At 44.5% G+C, this 21084-nt stretch overlaps 1 protein-coding gene across 1 annotated transcript; it reads right to left on the bottom strand.

Annotated features, from left to right (window-relative positions):
• Window positions 1–2200: 2200 nt before the first annotated feature.
• Window positions 2201–19872, bottom strand: SMTNL2 (smoothelin like 2). Its single transcript, XM_084272835.1, has 9 exons — window positions 19340–19872; window positions 14464–14551; window positions 13100–13339; window positions 12271–12324; window positions 10605–10680; window positions 9091–9261; window positions 8421–8538; window positions 6947–7098; window positions 2201–5337 (listed from the first exon to the last, which is right to left on the bottom strand). Exons 1-9 carry the CDS (start codon window positions 19742–19744, stop codon window positions 5211–5213), a joined length of 1431 nt encoding a protein of 476 aa, XP_084128961.1. The 5' UTR covers window positions 19745–19872; the 3' UTR covers window positions 2201–5210.
• Window positions 19873–21084: the final 1212 nt, after the last annotated feature.

Below are 21084 nucleotides of genomic sequence, written 5' to 3'. Positions count from 1 at the left end.
AGAAGACAGACTTGACATTAGAACTGAAGCCATTAACCTGAGAGAAGGACTTAGATATTCAATAAGCAACAGACAATGGGGTGCAAGGCAAGCAAGGAAAATTAACAATACAGCTGAGGCCACAGACACTTGGAATGCTCCTGGTTCACCGGGCAAAGCAAAACTATGACTAGGCTGAATACTGATTGGAATACATTACCCAGACCACTAGCAAGGCAGACCAGTAAATCAGTTTATACGGTACTGCACAAATGAAGCCCACAGCTATTTGTACAGGAGAACAATGCTCTATGAGCTGTCTCTTGCTCTGCAGATTCCCTTTTATTCTAGCCATACTTTTTTTTTTTGGTTCTTCTATTGATTATTTGGGGGAAAAAAAAATCTTAACAGTGTAAAACTAGTTCCTTGAAAGTGGTAATTTTTGTCACATGAACAGCTGGAGCAGAAATTGGAGCCGCTTCCATAATAACTGAAAGATCTCTAATGACTTAAGTAGATCTGAACTCAAAGGTCATTTGAACAGAGCTTTACTTTGGGCAGCACGAGTCAGAGAATATCTATCAGGCTGCACATTCATTGTCTTCCACAAAGTTTGGTTATCTGTACTCTCAGTAACATTCCAAGGCTTTTAAAAATATGAGGAAATTAAAGTGGGAAGCGATGAAATATCTGCACACAGGTTGTGAATAATGAATGACTCACTTATCAGGAAACAGGCTCATCCGAAAGCTGAGGAATCCCCAGCTGACAGCCCTCCAAGGCGTTATGGTGAGACCTGTGGGTTCTGAAAACCCAAGTATGCGAGGAGCTGTGAGCAACACCATTGTGTGGTGTTGGCAGTTACCAACCTCATATTCCTTCTTGCTAGCTTGCTGTGGGAATGATTTCCCTGTAGACTGTGAATACCAAATACACAGCTGACCCTCCATAAACTACAGCTGACCCTTCATAAACTACGTGTCGTAAGAAAGTGACTTTTACCTCAGAGAGCGTCCCGAGGCTGACCATCGGTGCCGGCGGTCAAACAGCAGCGCTAGAGCTGACGCGACCCTTGGGAGAGTTCAGAAATGAATCCACATCAGGCGGCCAGTCCCCTCCTGCGAGCCCCTGCGCACTGACGGGCGGAACCTGAGGCGACGCCCCGCCCCTCCGCGAGCCGCGTAACGGCTGCCGCGCGCGCCGTCCCTTCCCGCCCTGCCCCTTGGCTGCCCCCGCAGCCAATCGGCTGCCTCCGCAGCCGCGGCCCGCCCGCCTCGCCCTAGCGCGGGCGGGCTCGTCGGTGAGGGGACTGGCGTGACGCTCCGCCAAGGGGCACCTCGGCAGCGCATTTCCCGCGCAGCGTGTGCGGGCAGCGGCGGCCAGCTGACAAAGAGAAGCGCCTCCCGTCCTTGGGAGCGCCCTGATGCAGGGCTGCCCGAAGGGAGCAGTTCCTCACCTCGCTGGATTGTGTCCAGACAGAGAAACTGAGCTCGTTATTCGTGAAGAAGTTGCCAAAGTCCTCAGCGCCTGGAAAAATACCTTGTGCTTGCTGTGGGGGAGCCTAAATAACCAGCGTTAATGAGAACAGACCTAAATGTGATGTGCCAGAGTAGATGGCGTGAAAAAATACCAGCCTCATTCTTCAGAGGAGTAAGCTGCCTGTGAAACTGCTGGGGCTGCATTTGCACACCAAGGACTCTCCACCGCAGCACCATTAACTGCTCACTGTCAACCTTGCTGAGACTGAAACGCAAGATACCTGAATTCCAGCGTTACGCCAGCATCCAGAGTGTCTACGCAAACAGGCTGAGAGCACTGGGCTTGTTTGGCCCCGAGGAGGTTCTGTGGAGACCTTATTGCAGGGGCTGAAGAGGCGACAAGCAAGTTGGAGGGGGACTGTTTACAAGAGCATGGGGCAATGGGGAAGGGCCTTAAACTGGAGGAGGAGGTATTTAAATTAGGTATTCGGGAGAAATTCCTCCCCGGGAGAGTGGTGAGACACTGGAACAGGTTGCCCATTCCTGGAAACATTCCATGTCAGGTTGGACAAGGCTGAGAAACGTGATCAAGTTGAAGGTGTCTCTGCTTATTGCAGGGTGACCTTTGAAGATGCTTTCCAACCCAAACTACTCTGATGTTGTATTAACTCCACTGAGGCTTTATATCAAGCCCTAGAGCTATTCAGCATAACCAAAAGCAGCTTTTAAATGAACCTTACAAATAGCAATACCAACTTTTATTTTGGACACGTATCTCTCTAAACTAGGCCAAGTTTAAATTAATGACAGGGTGAACCATGGTGGCTGTTTTATATCTAATTACAGGTATCCAAGATTTTGCACTGGTTTGAGCATATGTTTAGATTAAAACACTTTATTGGAAATGTGACACAGAGGGAGCAGTGAGGAAAGGCATCCATCCAATTATTGTACTTCCAAGGAGGAGGACTTCCCTCCTATATATGCAAACAGTTTTAACAAAATAATCTCAGCAGAGACATCACCTAGTTGAAAATCAAATCCATCTAGCCCTTAAAAGTGGGAGTAAGTTGCCAAGAAACTGCCTTAGACAGTACTTAATTTTAGGTACAGTGCAGAAATATCAGAAAATCCAGAAAACAGTCAATGTGTGTAAAACATACTACACCAGGTTACTATGTTGTTCTCCTTACCCCTCATGCTAAGCACGTGTTCTATATGTGCAGTCTGCACTCTTCTTTGAGCTAAAGCACGGGAGCCAGCAGGGGTGCACATTACATTCTTTAGTCACACACTCTGGATAGTCAAGGTTATTCATATAGATCAGACTTTCACAAAGCTGTCGATTTCTAAATGTCTAAAATTATGTCATAGCACCACCTCCCTCACCTGCTTGCATGCGAAACACCACGAGTTACCATTAACTTGTACTCTTCCACTCCCCTGGAATCAGTTTGCTGCTAAGAACTAGGTATCTTTACCATAACCTCTGCAATGGGAAGCTCAGAGAACCTGTACACACAGCTTCTGGGTAGCTGTGAGAACAAGCTAAGCTGTAGTCGGGATGTAAACTCTTCCCAATAAATTACAATGATTTTACTGTCTAAAACTTCCTTTTATGATTACTTGCTACCAGGCTTAAATTGGCCACTTACCTGTGTGAGCACCCATGTAACACAGTTGTTGTAGTTGGATGGAACCTGGCTCTGCTTGTCCATGAAAAGTATTTGCTCTAAGAATGTAAATGTGTGTATTGCATGTGCCAGTTGTGGACAGATGTCTCATCATGCTTACTCTAATCATTTCTCCAGCACACAAGTACCGTGTGTTTATGCTTACGTTGCATTTGGTGGAGCAACAGATGCACAATGACACCTCAGAATTACAGGAACTCAAGGCAAAGTCAAAACCTGAAGACAACAGCAGTCCTATGACAAATGCAAACAGCCTGCTCAACCTCTGTCTACTTGCATAAAAGCTGTGAGTTTACCAATACCAAGGATCTTGCTAGTTTGACCAAATATCTTTCCAATTGTGCCCTTGAAAGTCTTTCAAACCATGTTCATTAGTGCCGTGGCAACAGCCTAGCTACACTTCAAACACAACTTTATGATCTAGACCATCAGCAGTTAACTTTTACTTTACCTTTCTACACTTCCAGTGTTCGGGGGTTTTTTTCCTGACACTGCTAACCAAGTGGTTGTTTCATTCATAGTTTCTTAAGTAAATCTAACTAGAAAGGGAGACTGAGCTAAAATCACATTCCAAATGCCACTGAACTTCTGTGCTTTTAAAAACTGAAATTCAGAGCAGACAGCATGACTAGAACAAACATCTTCTAAGCAAAAGCTCTGAGTTCACTGATTTTGTTCAGTCACTTTGTTCTAAGGAGAAGCAGTAAATCTGAAGACCGTTTGACATATTTTATTATAAATGGCCATCAACACAGAACCAAAGTTATCTTTATAAATATCTACAAAAAGCACAAATGCAGGTTAAAAGAAACATTCTCTAACACAAGCAGAGGGCCCATGGCTTTAATTTTTTTATGTCCTATGCACCTGTTCTTAGGGAAGAAATAATTTTAAACGGCTTTTTAAAAAAATATATGTTTTTAGTGGTTTTGTTTTTAACATTCACTATGAAAACAAAGCTCTGTTGATTTATCAAAGAGAAAACCAAACAAGTGGCACATGATCTCTTTGTCCAGTAAACCAGGATAATTCCAGTGTATTGTGGTTCAACACTCCCCCATCTTTTGTATATTTCTGGCATGTCACTTGTCCACCTCAGAATCAGCCTGAGGACTGGGAAGACTTCATTCCTGCCCACACTGGAGAGTTGCTCTCCCCCAGAGTCCAGTCAAAGCAAGCTACAGCCTTCATTCTATTACAACTGTTCAGAGAGTTTTTTACCTTGCTAGCTCCCTGCTTTCCTGCAATCCTAAATCATGCAAACACACATGCTCTCATACACAGAACTGCTGCTATTCTTCACAATTAATCCAGGACTGTCAGCAGAGGCTTTAGCAAGCCTTTAAGCAAATCACTTCAGATTTGACCATGACAGACAAATGCTTTTGTGTAACATGTTAGTCACCTGTCACCCCTGTCAGCAGGTAAGAAGCTGTGTTCTCTCTGCTTTAAGAGACCAGAACAATGCCTGTTTGATGTGTGCACATGCACGTGTGTTGGAGTGGGGGAGCAGGGTTGGAGGAGAGGCGATACTTCCCAGTAGAGTACTCTAGGTTCTCATTTGCTACATGAATTCCCCTTGTCCATCTGCTATTTTGTGCTATGGTCAAGAAAGAAGTGGAATTGAAGGTGCTACCTTCTGGAGTATTACCTACATTTTAAAAGAGAACACCTTCATAGTACTTACTTGTCGCCACATAAAACTGTGTCCCCAGTCTAACAGAGACAGGACCAGCAAATTAGCTTCCTGTGACCTTTAAACACAAGAATATTAAAAATCCAACCTACCTTTAGCACCAAAAAGACAGCATCTGACTTTCTCTATGGGTTTTGGGGGGGGGTTGACTCTTTCAAGCATATCTCTGTATTACTGCTATGTTGATGTGATCAACACTTCAGGGCGCTGCTCAGCAACACTTCAGTCAGCCAGCCACGCAATTGAATGGAAGCAAAGGGACAGTAAAAAGCAAGAAATAACATTGTGTTCCATTTTCAAAATGTCACTTTTCCCATTAGCACACTTCACTTGACACTTCTGGGTGGAGAGGTGTCAATTGTTTCATTCAAAGTGTCGTAGATGATTGTATAGAGACTGGACATAGGTGAAGACACACATGGGATCTGGCTTGTGACCCATCATCAGCATGTCATCCACTTCTATCAGACGATCACAATGAGCCATTTTTCTGTAGTAATAATAAAACAAATAGACCAAATGCAGAGTTAAATCTAAGACCTGTAACTACTTCCAAGATTCATTATCTGTTCAGACTTGAGCATCACTGAGGCATTCAGGAAATCTCAGGTTTATCAGCAACATTCCACTTCACAATGAAGCGCTCAAGCTCAGGTTGAAGGTTGTTATTTTTGTGACTGTGGAAATGAAGTGTCACAGAATCTCTTTCAACTCACTGAGAAGCAACAGAATTTTTTACGTATACATATATATATGTGTGTGTGTGTGTGTCTAAAAACCTTGTAATTCCCAAATGAATTCCTTTGCTAGGGGCTGCAATAAGGGCAGCCAACTCTATATTAAGAATTTTCAAAGCCTTTCTCTGAAATGGCAAATCCAGTTTTGTAAGTTATTGCTTTAATTTAAAACAAACCAAAAGAACTCCCCCCCCCCCAAAAAAAAAACCCAAAACCCAAACCAAAACACCCCAACAACAAACAAATTGCTCTGAAAGAACCCCAGAGCTTCAGCATAGTGGTACCAGTAGGTAACAGAAGCTGCAGGAAACTTTGGCCATGAATTCTCACATCCTGTTAGCTTGCTAAGAGCTTATCAAACGCAGCTGCATACCACAACAAGTGTTCTTATTCTTATACAGGTCAAACAAAACAGAAAGTAAGAATCATGTCCATAATGTGTTTTAAAAAGTTACTTTCTAGCTGACAGGTTCATACTCATAACGACGTTAACAAACAAGTTATTTAATTTCCTGGGATACTGCATCAGAAAGGACCAGGACAGTGTGACTGAGGGTATTAGTTCTGTCCATTTCACAAAAATGCAGTTACCAGGTTGAGCAGCTCTCAGTCTTGGTCTAACTCTGCCTACACTGAATTCAACATTCATTCTTGTTCAACCACTGTACAGACAGATGTGAACCCTCCCACAAAACCCAGTTCCAAAAGTTACTCTACTCGCTCCTTACCACTCAGGCATCATGTTTTTTCCAGAGAGGCTAGATAGATATATCAACATACCTCAAATTCAAATCAGGTATCAAACACGTGGGACTGGCTAAGAAACTACAAGTCCTATGCCGAGTTCCTGTGGCATGTCAGTGAACACTGGATGCCTTGTGCTTTGTGAACTCAAATTTCTTTTTTACGATTGATACTGGCAAATTCATTAAGAATCATTAATTGTTTGAAGAACAAAATAATAATTTAAAAAACCCAAACCACCAAAAGACACACACACACACAGACAAGTAGGGTTTTTTCCTCTTCTGTCCAAGCATAATTCATGAGGCTGATTTCTCATGTTTAGGGTGTCAGTGCTAAGACTGGTGAGGATCACAGAGGTGAGAAAGCAGAATTCAAGTACTGCCTGAAGACTGTGAAGGACCTTAACATAGGACTCCAGTGAATTATCCTGTGCCTGGTAGAGCCACCTTTGATTTCAGACTGCCAAGTCTCCTGTTCTGTGCATTCTATATGCGGACATTTATTATCTTTATTGGCATGACACATGTAAACTAGTGATACATGATCTACAAGAAGGAGGATTAAACTCTTCACTGCTGATTTAGACTTGCATTGGAAATCTAGTATGATACTCACTCAGCCGTGGTGAAGGCCAGCTCAAAGTTCTGCTTGCGATTAGCTGGGTCAAGCTTATTATAATCAAAAGCTTCCGGAAAGAAAGAATGTACAAGAGCACAGAATGCCATCCCATCATTCCAGCTTGAGGAGAAGTTCTGGAGATCAATGTGCTGTCATGATAAAAAACCCACACGAGTTAATGCAGCAGGGGGGAACAGGGAAGAACAGTTGCTTTTACTCAATGCAATTTTCTGTCCTCTTCCACTAACCTAAGCAACAGAGCACAGGCTTTATTTTTCTTCCCCTATTTCTCTATCCATTAAATTATTTGTTTTGTGAAAAAACCAGCATGCTCGTCAATGGCAGCCTTTTGCCTGCAATGCCCAGATGCAAAGCAGACACACAGTCCCTGACTAAAAGCCCACTGAAAATACTGGGAAGAATCTTGCCAGCATCACTGAGCTCTGAAGAAGGCCCAATGCACCAGCTCAGTATCTGCAGAAGCAAAGGACATGGCTTATCCCTGCAAAGTATTTATAATTGAAGAACAGTTCATTTTGTGGCAGTGAATAACGCCAAAGACTATGCCTGCTTGCTGTGCTTTTCAGTAAGGCCCAGTTCAATACCTGTTTAGACACAGAGAGGTAAAAATATAGGAACATTTATGCCTATGGCAAAACTTGACTCTTAGAAGAAATACTTATTGTTACTTTCAGCTGCCACAAGTGAAAAGAAGGATATTTGGGCTTGTCTCATGCTGTTTTCTCATCATATAAAATTCAAGCCCCAGCTTTTCTGGTAAGTAACTGAGTAATTTACACTAGAGTTCTGCTTATGTATATTATAATATAGAGTTCAGAAATAATAATACAAAAAACACTGAAACAAATGAAAACCTAGGAAAAAAAGATTTCTCTCCTTGAAACTGCTTTTGCAATTGCAGTTTAAGGTCAGGTAAAATTACTAAAATCTCAACTTCTGAATTCTTTTAGCTACACTGATGTGACATCATAGGAATTAGCTCACTAACACCATGAGATTCACTGTCAACCACTTTCTACAAATTCACTTCTGTAATAGCAGTGGAGAGTACTTTGGTCTGCTGTGTAGCAGAAAGGTGATAGTCTCCACATACTGGCAAAATGTTTTTCAGATCTTGCCATATATAATGAGAATGCAAAAATCACAGCCTGCAACTAAGAAAAAAAAACTAAGAGTGTATACTTAAGTTTATATCCATAAGCACAAACGTACAGGCCTTCAGAAAAATATGAATGCATTGCTTTGACAGACATACAGAGTCTGAGTCGTGCAATCACTGGCTGTCTTGAAGCAGTGCCTATGCAAACCATGACGTTTGTGTACTCCACATGAAACTTGATGACCTTAAGGAACATATTGTCTAGCACGTTTTACATTCACTTTTTGAGTATACTTTTTTTTTTGCAAATTCTCCTGAAAGAGAAAGCTGCAAGAGCTAGCATGTCTTCACCTTGTATCCTATGGTTTTGGAGCGACACCAGTCTAACAGGATCTGTTTAATGCTGCTAGCGCTGGCAACAGCAAAACTCTGCGACCTCTTCAGCTTAGCTCTGGATTCTCCTTTTCCTCTGGAAAATTTAATAGACACCAGATTAAATTCCATTCTAGAAAAAACATAAACTTACTTGTCAGCAACAGCTATGAAACTTTGCCCAAGTCAATCCCTGACCAAGTGATATTTGAAAAACATGGTGCTGAAACTTCAACTTGTTGGTCCTGCAAGAAAAGCTCATTTTCATTTCGTTAAAGCCAGGACTCCAAGCCTTAAATCATACCCCCATCGTGGTGCAGAAGGAACAGTCCACACTTTCGGTCCTTGGTGAATGGCAACAGAAAGTCACTATGTTCCCAGTCTCTTACAATGATATAGGAGGAGACTTTCACAGCTCTTTCCTGATAAAAAGGCACCTGCTGCTTCAGTTGAACAACTGCAAAGCCAGAGGAATCTGTAGCTGAGAGCTTGCAGGGCTCAGTCTGTGAAGTCAGCGAAGCTGTACGTGGTCTCATATGGCCCCTCAGCTCAAAATCCTACATCAAGAGAGTCCTCCCACCCAGCTGTCTTCTGCTGGTAATAACTGACAAGTAACAAACCCAGTGTGGAGACAAGGGGTCTGACATACCTTCCAGCATCGGGCTCGAATTTCTCAAAAAGCGCTTTCCTGGCTTGTGTTCCCAAAGCCCGTGGGAGCGTCTGGGACCGCACCAGTTCCCGCCTCTTTTCAACCTGCCGACGCGCAGCGGGAGGAGAGGAGCGAGCGCTGGGGGTCACCTCGCAGTAACTGTCAGTGGTGCTGGAGAAGCACAACATGAGAAGGATCTGGTTAAACAAGAAAGCAGCTCTCCGTACTGCCATGAGTCTGTACAGGTCCAGATGCAACCTACTATAAACCTCCCAAAAACAGTCATTTCATGAGGACCCGAATGTGTCAAAAGCAATTTAAGGCAAACTTTTATTGACAGACAACAGCACTTAGGAAGAGTCTAAGGTACTTTCACAAGTGAGACATAGCTGGCTAAGTCACAAATGCTTTACAGTATTGAGTAGAACAAAACACTTTAATGAGAAAAAAAGTTGTGGCCTCACAGGAGCACTAAATCCCTTTAACTTCCAACTTTGGGGTTACCTGGAGGGTAAGGTACATTTTAGAAAGAGAAATTGATGACTAATTTGGGAAGTACTTTTGTAATTTTTACTTACACTAACAGAATACCAAGCTCAAGTCAGAGCTGCTTCACTGACTGCAAGCTGGTAATTCGATGAAGAAATTTACTCTAATTTGTTCATTTGAGCCATAAACCTATTTATCAGCATTAATGAAGCCACATACTGCATTTTGAAGTGTTTCCCATGACAGAGATGGGAAACTGAGGCAAAAAGCAATGACATCAGTGTCACACCTTAATTTCTGGTAGAGATGGAGGTCAGATCTGATAGCAAGTTCTCCAGGGTGCTCAGTGTATCATGACTCAAATACTGAAGTGCTGATGTTGGAACTAACAAGAAACATAATGCCAGATTTGGAATAATTTTTGAGGCAGATGCAACCCCAATTTGAGATTGAAATTGGCTGCCCTCCCATTTTTCACAGTGGATATTTTGCACGCTGAGGATGCCTGGATACGCCAGTAGTAACTGTTATACCATGTAATGCTATACTAAGCAACGTTGACCGAGAGTTAATCAAGAATGTGCAGTAGTCCTCCATCCTCCATCCAGGCATTTATCTACAAACTACATTCTAGGCTAGCCAAACTAAGGATATTTGATGGCAGTCATATGCTGGTTTCCAAAAATAAGCCCAAAGTAGAAATTTCAGCACAGCTGAGTATTTTTAGAAGTGCTTTCAGAACACCTGACAACTTGCTCCTCTTAACAAAAAAACCACTGCTGGCTGACACTTTTTCTGACTAACACTGCAAAAATACTGAAATCCACAATGAGGATTTAAACTGCTCTTACAAGGCTTTTATCCCTTCCCATCTCTTTTTCACTTAGCCCTCAGGAAAGCTCACAACCTTTAACAGGCTTAAAATACAGCATCGAGGACTCACCTGTTCTCCAAGCCAGAACACCTGTCCTTTGAGACTACACTGACCACAACAGCCTAACAAACTGTTACCAAAAAACACGTACCTTTCCCCAGTTTTGGTTCCACTTGTTGTCCCATAGCTTACAGTTGAAACAGACTTAGTGACACAAGTGGTATTCTCTGTATAAAAGCAGGAAAAACAAGATGCATCAGGGCAGAAACTTATTTTACCTCCTTTTCTCATGTATTTTCAAACCATTTCCTAACAGACAGCCATGTGTTGATTTGTGCTCACCACAGTGAAAGCTGCAGGCCTCTAACTTCCAGTATGAGCTAACAGGCTGGGGAGGGATTTCTCAAGGGTATCAATCCCTCTGCAAAAGAGCTGCACTGCTGCAAGGATGGTATAAACATACCAGAAAGGGCTGTGAAAGGGTATCTTTGATAAAATGACATTGGAAAAGTCGGATCATTACAGGTCCTTGTGCAGACCTCAAAGGAGGGCACACTGCCATAGATATGTCAGTGAAACGAAGAGATGATGCTACAGCTTAGCTTGCAGCAGTCATTCTGCCAGAGGTAAGGAGTCCTGGGAAGTATGCCACAATTTAAATTACCTAATTTCCACCAGTAAATGCTCTGGCTTATAAAGTTGTAAAGAACAGACTCCAAAGTTTACACAGGTGTCTAACAACCAACTTTGCATCTTCCTCTCCCCCACCCCAGAGGCTCTATATCTTTTATGCTTTGCCTCTTAGAACCCAGCTCCAGACTCCAATTATGCTTGGTAAAAACAGAATGACAGAGGAGCTTGCCCAGTTTTAACAAACTGAAGCTAAAACTTGTTGCATGAGGTAGCAACTCACTTATCAAAGGCTCCTTCTACACACAAAGAAGAAAGACTGGCATTTTAGAAGCAATTCAACCCCATGACTGTCCAAATCACTCTGAAAATGCTGAACTCTCCCCAGTGCTCTTAGAAAAGAGCCAGATCAACTGGACTTCTCACATACGACTGTTTGGTAAAAGCCAGCATGCAGATGTGACAAATTTCTCCACAAACAACAAAAAAATTGACCACCCACCATCACCAGATATTTAATAATAATTGCCAAATTTTAAGCTGAGGAGCACGATCCCTACTCTGGATAAGCTGTATCTTTGTTAAACTGAGACATGAGACCACTGTGAAATGCCAGTTCATTGTGCAGGCAGTAACAGCTTGGTGACATCAATCAGAAGTACTTTTGGATAGAGCTCGACTCATCTATTTTGACTGAAATTGAAAAATCCTTCAGGCTTTTTGCCCTTTGATACATTCATATATGAAGGAGACTGCTGACTGCTCTTGGGCTCAATGGAATTTGCTTCAACACCCACAGGGTGGGCCCATCACTTCCCAACTGCTGTTACCTTGCATCCAGCCAGTTTTCACTTAGCCAGATGAAATCTCCACCGATCAAACTGACTGTTCTGTCACACTTTTCTGGCACCTTTTTCAAAGCAGAGATAGCCTAACAATATGCATGGACACCACTATGCAAAGAAGGATAAGCACCCCTCACTTGGAACGGATTGAGAATCTGACACAGCGGAACAAGCTTCCGTGACACCTGGGAAACAATCTGCATGCTGTTCTGTTAGCAGTTTTCATATTATCATGTACTTCCTAATCAGAACTACATGCTCAAAAATCTGAATTCCCCCTGACACAGAGCACGGAATCCCTCTCAATTTGTTGCACAAGGACACACTGCAAGGGACACTCACCTCCAGTGGCAGATGAACCCATTGTTCTCATCGTACTTGAATTCCAGGCCTTCACTGAAACAGCAGAAAAAGAAGACAAAAGGAAGGCTTTCCTACATTCTTAGCTTTAACAAAATAAAAACTGAAAGAATGGTCTGTAAATAATCCCTGTCTCTTGCTGGCAACTCCATCTTGTCTCTCTCTGTAATTCCTGACCTAGATACATTGTCTGATCTTTAAGTGTCACTATCATTAAACATATATGAAATACAGCTCAATGATGAATGACTGCAGTAGGAATGGAATGAGCCTTTAAAAAAAAAAACAACAACAAAAAACGAAACCACAACTCAGTTTAGTTATAAGTAAGATTCTGCAATCCCTCTGACTTGTGTATGTGTGTCAGTCTCCTGTTTGCCATTTCTCCCTCCAAATGACTATTGAACTCATTTGCCAAATATCTATCTTTAACTTCTTGAAGGGCCTCAAGTCTCAAAGCAGTAAAAACTCCTGCAAATTTCACTGAAATTTGATGAGATACTTATTCAAGTAACTGTGCTAGAAGACAGGCTCCATTATGCGCTCAACTATATTAGGCAGCAAAAATTCTCAGCAGATCACAGAATCATCCAAGTTGGAAAAGACCTTCAAGATCATCAAGTCCAACATGACATTATAGCCTGGAGCTCCACCCAAAATATTCTAAAGCAGAGTGTCACACCATGGGGTATGTAGCCACAAAATCAAGGTTTCATAATTATCACTGGGTCACAGGACAACCCCATATCACTAGTTTCTTGAAGAAACAGGACACAGCTTCAGCAGACAAATTACTTCTGTCTCTTTTTACCTGACTGGTTAGAAGTTTTCACTGCCATTGCATTTTTGCTCTTGCTCTGTCCCAGCAGGTCAGCAGATGCATTAGTTGTTCCTGTTGTACTGATGGTCTCTCCTGAAAACTTCTCTGATATCCTAGTTACTGCAGTAACAGGAAGATGAGGCATCTGTAAGGAGACTGCAGGGGCATGGGCTTCAGGGGAAGAGTCTGACACCTGACTAGAAGTCAGTTCATGGGATGCTTTTGCCTGACCTAGCAAATAAAAAGAAAAGAGGAAGTAAATTTATTTGCAGACTTGTAACAAAGTTATAAGCCAATTTTCATGCAACATCTTTAGTTTACAAGTCACTGGAATTGTTCCACCTAGTCCTCCCTGTGGGACACTGCACCATTTATAGCACGCAGCAGAAGCATCCCTAGTCTAAAGTGATCCTTGCAGCAATTGTACCTGTTCTACATGAATCCCAGCAAGAACAATCAATAACCCACTACCATTTGAATTAGGTAAGTTCCTCCTCTTCCTCTGTGCAGCCCCCACCCCCAATCTCCTGCCACAGGTTAGGAGTCAGCCTTCTTGTTCTTCCCATGGTTTTATGGAATGCCTCAGTATTGTCTAAGACTGAGATATTAATTCCTTCCTCCACTGAAGTATGATGGAAATGGACAGGTAATTTGCAAGATGTTTTGGGATGCCAGGCTACAATGGCACCCAGAGCATCATAGAATCATAGGGGTTGAAAGGGACCTGGAGAGCTCATGGGGTCCAACCCCCCTGCCAAAGCAGCTCCCCAGCTCATATTGCACAGGTTGGTGTCCAGACAGGGCTGGAATATCTCCAGAGATGGAGACTCCACAACCCCCTGGGCAGCCTGTCCCAGGGCTCTGGCACCCTCACTGGGGAAAAGCTCTTCCTATGCTCTAACTTGCAGCCATTGCCCCTTGTCCTGTCCCCACAGAGCACTGAAAAGGGGCTGCCCATTTCCCCCTGCATCCCATCCTTCAGATATTCATCAACATTAAGCAGGTCCCCCCTTAGTCTTCTTCTCTCCAGGCTGAACAGCCCCAGCTCCCTCAGCCTTTCCTCAGAGGGGAGATGCTCCAGGCCCTTCATCACCTTTATAACAGGCCTTATCATCGCTCATGCCCCAAGACAACAGGACAGTAAGAATAGAATCTAATTTATGAACTACCATAGCGCATGCTTAACAATCAAGTTAAAGTTCAGGAGTTAAACTCCTAGTTAGGAAGTTAAACAGTATCAGTGCCACAGTAGAACAGCCAATTCTAATGCTTCCAACATGCGAGAGCTGCTCTTACAACTGCCAGGATCAGGTATTTTACAAGTAGCGCTACTTCATTTCATGCCCTGTTCCTACCTGATGAAGACTGACGCCCATTTTCAATGATGGAAGAACTAAAAACTCTTCTAAACTCAGGTTTGTGGTGGTCATCCAGGTCTACACTCTGTCAGAACAGATAGCAGACACAACAGCTAAATTTCAAACAGCAGCAAAAGTGAGAATAATATCCAGAAACACCTGCCAAGAACAGGTCTTCCTCCTGCTAGTGACCACAACACAGTAGAGGAACAATCATCTAACCCTGGGAGCCAAACCTGCAAACTGAGCTCTGGCAATGCAAAACTTGTATCAATCTTCACATAATTGTCCTCACAGACATCATGAACCTAGGAGGTATCACCACCCACTGTGAAGGTGATAAACAGCAGACTGCACAATAGTGGGGATGGATTGAGATGACATAAAACACTTAACAGCTCTGCATGTTACAGACACATTTTCAGAAGAGCTCACATTCAACAAAGCTGCAGTCTTCAACTGTTTACTCAGCTTGCAAAGCTTAGATAGTTTAGATACTCAGTCTGTAAGCTTTACACAACACATCGCCAGAACAACTTCTTTAAAATAACAACTGTCTCTCCTGATAATAAAAAATGTTTTTCATTTTTCTACCCATCTGCTGAAATGTAAGGCAGCTAACAAACCTCCCTAGAACACACCTGCAGAGCACAGTTAAATCGACTAACAGTGCTGAGGAAGAAACTGATTCCAGTCTGGAGGATGGAGAAGGCTGATGTGCTGGTAAAGCACTGTGAAGATCTGGGATCAGATTCTACTGTGCATTTAGTAGTGTCAGACTAAAGTACTTAAAAATCTACCTTATTGGAGATGTCAAGCTTCTGGCAAACCCATGTGTACAACAGTACTTCATCTGCCAATGCTGGCTACGTATGCTGTGAATAGCACATGGACAGGTACCTCTATCTGTGCTTAATAATGAGAAGTACTCATTTGGACAACATGATGAGGAGCTGATGAAGTTGAAAAGAAAGTTAACACTAAAGTTTTTCATGTCTTAGGCTTGCTCTTAGGAAATAATCTCTCCGCAGATCAGAAGTCTGCACGTAACACAGGGTTGCTGGAATTCCTCCCTCCCTGCAAAGAAGTTAGACTTTGGAAATCTCTAACTGGAAACCACTATAAATCAGACAAATGTCATAACCCAGTAGTGCAAATCCCACACATTCAGAAAAGGTAAGCACCAGATCATGAGATTAGAAATAAAAGCAATATTGTTTCTGTTTCCTCTCCGAGTCTCAGGTGTACATCTGTTGTGTCTTCAAGCTTTTTCTGGGACAAGGTCAAACTGTAGAAGAACGACAGACAAATGACATACATCTCTCAAATGAAAGATCCAGTCATCTGAAGTCTTTCATTGCAGCACCGATGATCAAAAGGGTCATGATAAAACTCATTCCACCTAGAAATGCTGCTTATCTTTGAGAGGTACCTCCCTCTCATTAACACGTGCCAGATGAAAATGATGCTTCACTCTGGCAAATAGTGAAACCACCACCAACTTCCACAAGGCAGGATTTCATGCTCTGCTCCATGCATATAGTTCACTGATGCACCAGAAATGGGGAATGACAAAATGTGTGAGGAAATGCAACCAAGGCTGCCAGACACCAGCAAGAATTGCACCACATTTACCCCTTAATTCTTCTACTAAAGAGCCACATTAGATAACACAAGTATTCTCTATCTGTAACTGACCCTGAAGCTTGAAGAAAAAGCCTTTCACACTAGGAGCATATTGGGAAAGCTCTTGAACGTGGGAGTAATCACTGAACAAAAACAATAGAAGCACTTTTCACAGAACCTCTTCTGAAGCAAGGCTGGATAACAATGGACATCAGGGAACAATTCTACCTTGCAGCTTCGTCACAGCCCACAGCTACATCACTGTGAATTGGGGAAAAAAAAGCAAACAAAACCAATATAGATAAGGATCAGGGCAACCTTGGAATGCCACCAGTCCAAAGGGACACTTCCAGCAAGTATGAAGGAATAATAACATGGAAATGGAACTGCCAAACTTCCTTTATCAAATATAGGAGTTGAAATAGTTTAGAATTATAGCACACAATGCCAGGTGCTCCCAGCTGTACACCCCACATCACTGTGTCTCATGCAGTTACTCCTAGGCTGGCTATCTGCTGGGTGCCTTCAGGACACCACAGAGAGACATCAACCGGTATTATTTGTTTAGATCTTCCCAGGTAGCCATAGCCAGCTATTTGTATCCCTGCTGCTTTGACCGCTGCAGGCAAGTTCTCCACAACAGTCTGTGCACTCTGCTTGTAGAAACTCTTCTGGCAGTATAAAAACAGAACACCATTACAGTAATTCTAGTCTCTCCTGTTCACAAAGGCATCAGGCTCAACTATAAAAACACTATGGAAAGGTCGTAAGCAATAAAGCTTTTACCAAAATGTAAGATCTGATCAACAGGAGTCAAAGGTCAAAACTCTTCCTTTCTAACAATCACAGGCAGGTAGGAGAGAGACCTTAGTGACTCAAAGGGTAACTAACAGCAACAAACTGCTCAGTGAGGGATAAATCCTCAGTACTGCAGCTATGGCTCCAGGACCCTGTTTTAAAAGCAGTTCTTCAAGCACACCCTACTTTCCATCTTTGTGAAAGCATCTCTCAGATTCTGGCCTGGTTAGAGAGCCAAAGTAAAGTTTGGCATCAAAATACCAGTCACCTCCAAATCACAGTGGCTAATGGCCATTTAAAATTCCACCTAAATCAGCATTTAGGCTGTTATATGTCAGATTTCAAGGACAGTATTACATAGAATACCTGAAGATTAGAATTAAAAGATTTGTGTCTTTACTTCTGAACTATGCTTGAAACTCCCCAGCTTCACCTTTTTTTCCCCAATCAAATCACACTGAAAAATAATGGTTCAGACAATGAAGATGCTCTTAATCACCAGTATCCTGCAAAAAGTAATCTGGACTCTTAACCCAAGCATTATGCTAGAATGCTGAAGGCAACAGAATCCAGTCTTTTTTTGGGATAAATGTTGCACTGATCCTGTACAGGGTAAAAAAAAAAAAAACAGTAAGTCTTTGCAGGTGGCAAAAGAACATATCTTGATTTACTACTATTTCCAGGTCAGTTATTTGCTATTTATATTTCGTACTTACTGATATATTTACTAAGGATAGAAGTGTCACCAATTTTATCACAGGTACTCATTTATCTGAAACTCTGTTTCAAGTGCTCTGCTCATATAACCAGAAATTGCAAGCAATGGAGGGAACACTTTCTTCATTACAGAGAATCTGGGTGACTGAGGCAGGGACCAAGGCTTGCTCTTTAGCTATCTGAGCACAGCCACAACAGAGCCATACCCACAAAATGCATGTTTTCATGGCATGCATTTGCTGTGTGCCTCTAGCTGCATTCCCCAGGGTTCCCAGCACTGAAATTCCATCTCGGTCAGCTCTGCTAATTTGGGAAGTCGTGCAGCCTTCTGGGGAAAATTGTTCGGAGGGCACCGGACTCTCCAAGTGAAGTGGGAAAGTTCCACAACTAACAGCAGCTCGTTCTGTGCTTTAATGCAGACCGATACCCAGCGCTGGGTATTTCCATTACCTCCATAGAAGACTTTTCACACCAAAATGTATGCAGGAGTGACAGTGCAAGCAAGATTGTGTGAGGGACCACACTCCCTTGTCCCCTCTCTGGCTCAGCTCACGTGAAACCAAAAGGTAGAGATCTGGAAGTCACCTGTAGACTGCTCATCTTTGTCTCCTGGGGGAAAAGGCAGCAGTTGCCACCACTATGCTGGAACAATGTATCAAGCAGCATCTTTACCTTTTCACTTCCCCAGCTGTGGGAATTATGCTCTTGTTCTTCAGCCAATAGGAACGAAAAGGGCTGGAATGCAACACAGACTCTCTTCTCATTTCCATCCATTTAACCTTGAGTGAATTTCATTTCCAACCTTCTATTTTCCATCCAAAAGCCTGGATAGACAACAGACCAGCTTTTCATGCTCCAACAGTCTTAAAGACCCCTTAAAACATGTCTGAATCAAGAAAAAAGCTGTCATCTGGTGAGAGTCAAGTCTCCAGTATTGCAGCTCTGTGGGACTGAGTCGGGGTGTGCTGTCTGGCTGCCATCTCCTGTTGTCAAGGGCTGTACAGGAGCTCGCAACTCTTCCCAGAGAACAAGACACATAGAAAAAGCATTACACGAAGCATCTCAGTGCCAGGTGAGTTTCCCTCTTCCTGAAGGATTCCATGCTCAAGGTGTAAGGCTCCACTACACTACAAGAAGTTTATCACTGGGAGGAATGCGGATGTTTGTGCTAGTGTAGGTCATAGAGTCCAAGACAGCTTGCATGAGACCCATCTCCTGGGGACAAAGCTGAGAACACGGCAGTGGTTGTGCAGCAACACTGCAGGTTGCTAAGTCCCTATCTTAGGAAAACGTCACTGCCTGCTATATGCTGAGCTGTTCTCCTTTACAAGTTTGGCAGCTGGTAAACAGCATTGCTGGCACACAGATCCCCCTGAACCGAGTCCAGAAAGGATATATGGATACTCACATGCATGTGTATTGACAACTGCGACCACCTCAGCTTCGCTTCTTCCTTTTAGCCACGCTGAGCTGACAGGTTGCTACCACTCTAACCAAGATCCCGGTCTGACCAAGTGGCACCATCATCAGTAACATCTCCAGGTGGCATCAAGGCTAAGACCATTTCTCAGAGGGCCTCCCAAAAGACCACTGATCCTGCATGGCAGCAGAGGAGCTCTGCGTCCTTAAACACTCCCCATGCCAGCACACAGCCTGCCAACATCAGCCTGCGCACCCTCTTGGCCTGCCCTCCCTCCTTCCCACCACCTCCCTGGCCACGACCAACACTTACTTGGCTTCGGCCAGCAAACGCTAGCTTGGCATGGCTGGAGAACCTGCTGCTGGCCAAACCCTCCCCTGGAGAGCCAGGTGCCGCGACCGTGGGGCTCCTCGCCGCCTCGTCTGCCCACTCCTGTGACAGCCCCGCTGACCGGCCGAGGGCTTCCACCTGCCGAGACAGGCGCTCCAGCTGCGTCCGCAGGCGCCGGTTCTCCTGCTGCAGCTCAGAGACGGTCTGTGCCAGGGGGCTGGCGAGGCGCAGCACCTCCTCCACCTGCCGCCCTACCCCTTGCTTGAACACCTGGATGTCCACATGGATCTCCCGGACGGCGCCCCGCAGGGTGTCTTCGTAGCGCCCCAGGGCCTCGCAGACGGTCTGCGCCTCCCGGCTGTTCAGATCCTCGATCTCGCTGGCCATGGTGTCCGCGGATCGCAGGCTGCGCAGCGCGGACCAGGCAGGCTGAGGGGCTCGGGAGCCGACAGCGCCAGACGGCCGGTCAGCTCCACCTCCGCCGACGCCTCTCCTCCCCTCGGAGGGCACCTTCTGCCTCCCTCCGGCTGCCCCTAAGCCCGGCCCCCGCGCAGGCCGGCCCCCTTCGGCACCAGCCCACCACCCGCTCGCACGGTGCGCGCCGCGTTTGGCTGCGGAGCTGCCTCGGCAGCGCCACGCAGGCGCGGGGCACGAGGGAACTGCGGGAGGCAGCGGGGTGGCTGCCCTGGGTCGGGGTAGAGGCTCCTTGGGAGAGGGAGATGTAATTTCAGGAGGCAACGGTGGAAGAGGGAGCGCGGAGGGACGAAGTTACCGGCTCGTTCTCAGCTGCCCGGGGCCGTTAAGCCCTGAGAACAGCGGGCGTGGTGGGCGCAGCTGGCGGGGCCGCGGGACATCCCAATCGGGCCGCGGCGGGAAAGGGAGCGGAAGGAGTGAGGGAGGAGGGTTGGGGCGGAGTAGGGGAGCGGCGAGCATCTCGTCTTCCTCGGGTTGCTGGGATGACAGTGCCGCAGCAAGCACAGCTTATCTCTTCTGGGGGGAAGGCGCCGAGGCAAAAATAGCGACAGAAACGCACCCGTGTGCCGAGGGCTCCCACGTCCCTTCACGCACACGAGCTCGTACCTACACCCACCGCACCCTCCCTCACGCTCGCCAGTTCGCAGCCGTGGGCGCGGATTCAATGGGTATTAATACGAAGCTGCCCAATCATCCAGCAGATCCAGCGTGTGTGGGATGAGCTACACAGATGGGTCACACTAGCCAGGGATGTGCCAGGGGATGCTCCGGGGTGTCTGCTGCCACCTCACACCTAACACCTCACAAGGAAAAGAAACCCAGGAGGAGGGAGAAAGATCTTGCCACAGCTTTTAACCCCGGCTCTAGATTGCACAGGGTTTGAATCAGTATGTGTAAAACCCTGGAGCCATAACAACAGAATTACCATTTGCTCATAGATAATTTCTTATCACATGCAACCTTATCTATCAATTATGTGTGTGTGATTATTCAAGTTGACACCTCGCAGCTACTGACTGTCAGCTAATGGCATTGATACTGGCATTCTTTGGAAAATGCTCCTCCCTACAAGGTGAAGATTTCCATTTTTACAGTATTTTTAAATTACTAAGGAAAGTTTATACCTACTCAGAGAATATTAATCCATCTGAAAGTTCAGTTTTCTGACAAAACATGTTCTACAAGAAGATTTTCATCCCACTGATTTATTTGCTGAGCCAAGCAAATAAAATTATTTTGTTGCTTTCAGACTC

The sequence above is a fragment of the Gallinula chloropus genome (genome assembly GCF_964237585.1).
Source record: "Gallinula chloropus genome assembly, chromosome: 19".
Lineage (NCBI taxonomy): Eukaryota > Metazoa > Chordata > Aves > Gruiformes > Rallidae > Gallinula > Gallinula chloropus.
The sequence above is the reverse complement of the archived record's forward strand: the minus strand, read 5'-3'. Positions and strand labels throughout refer to the sequence as shown.

Coding starts and splice junctions, on each gene's coding strand:
- SMTNL2 (XM_084272835.1), bottom strand. CDS start 19,744: ATGGCCAGCGAGATCGAGGATCTGAACAGCCGGGAGGCGCAGACCGTC. Junction 13,340..14,463: donor TGGGCGTCAGTCTTCATCAG/GTAGGAACAGGG, acceptor TTTATTTGCTAG/GTCAGGCAAAAGCATCCCAT. Junction 9,262..10,604: donor GGAACCAAAACTGGGGAAAG/GTACGTGTTTTT, acceptor GTGCTTCTCCAG/CACCACTGACAGTTACTGCG.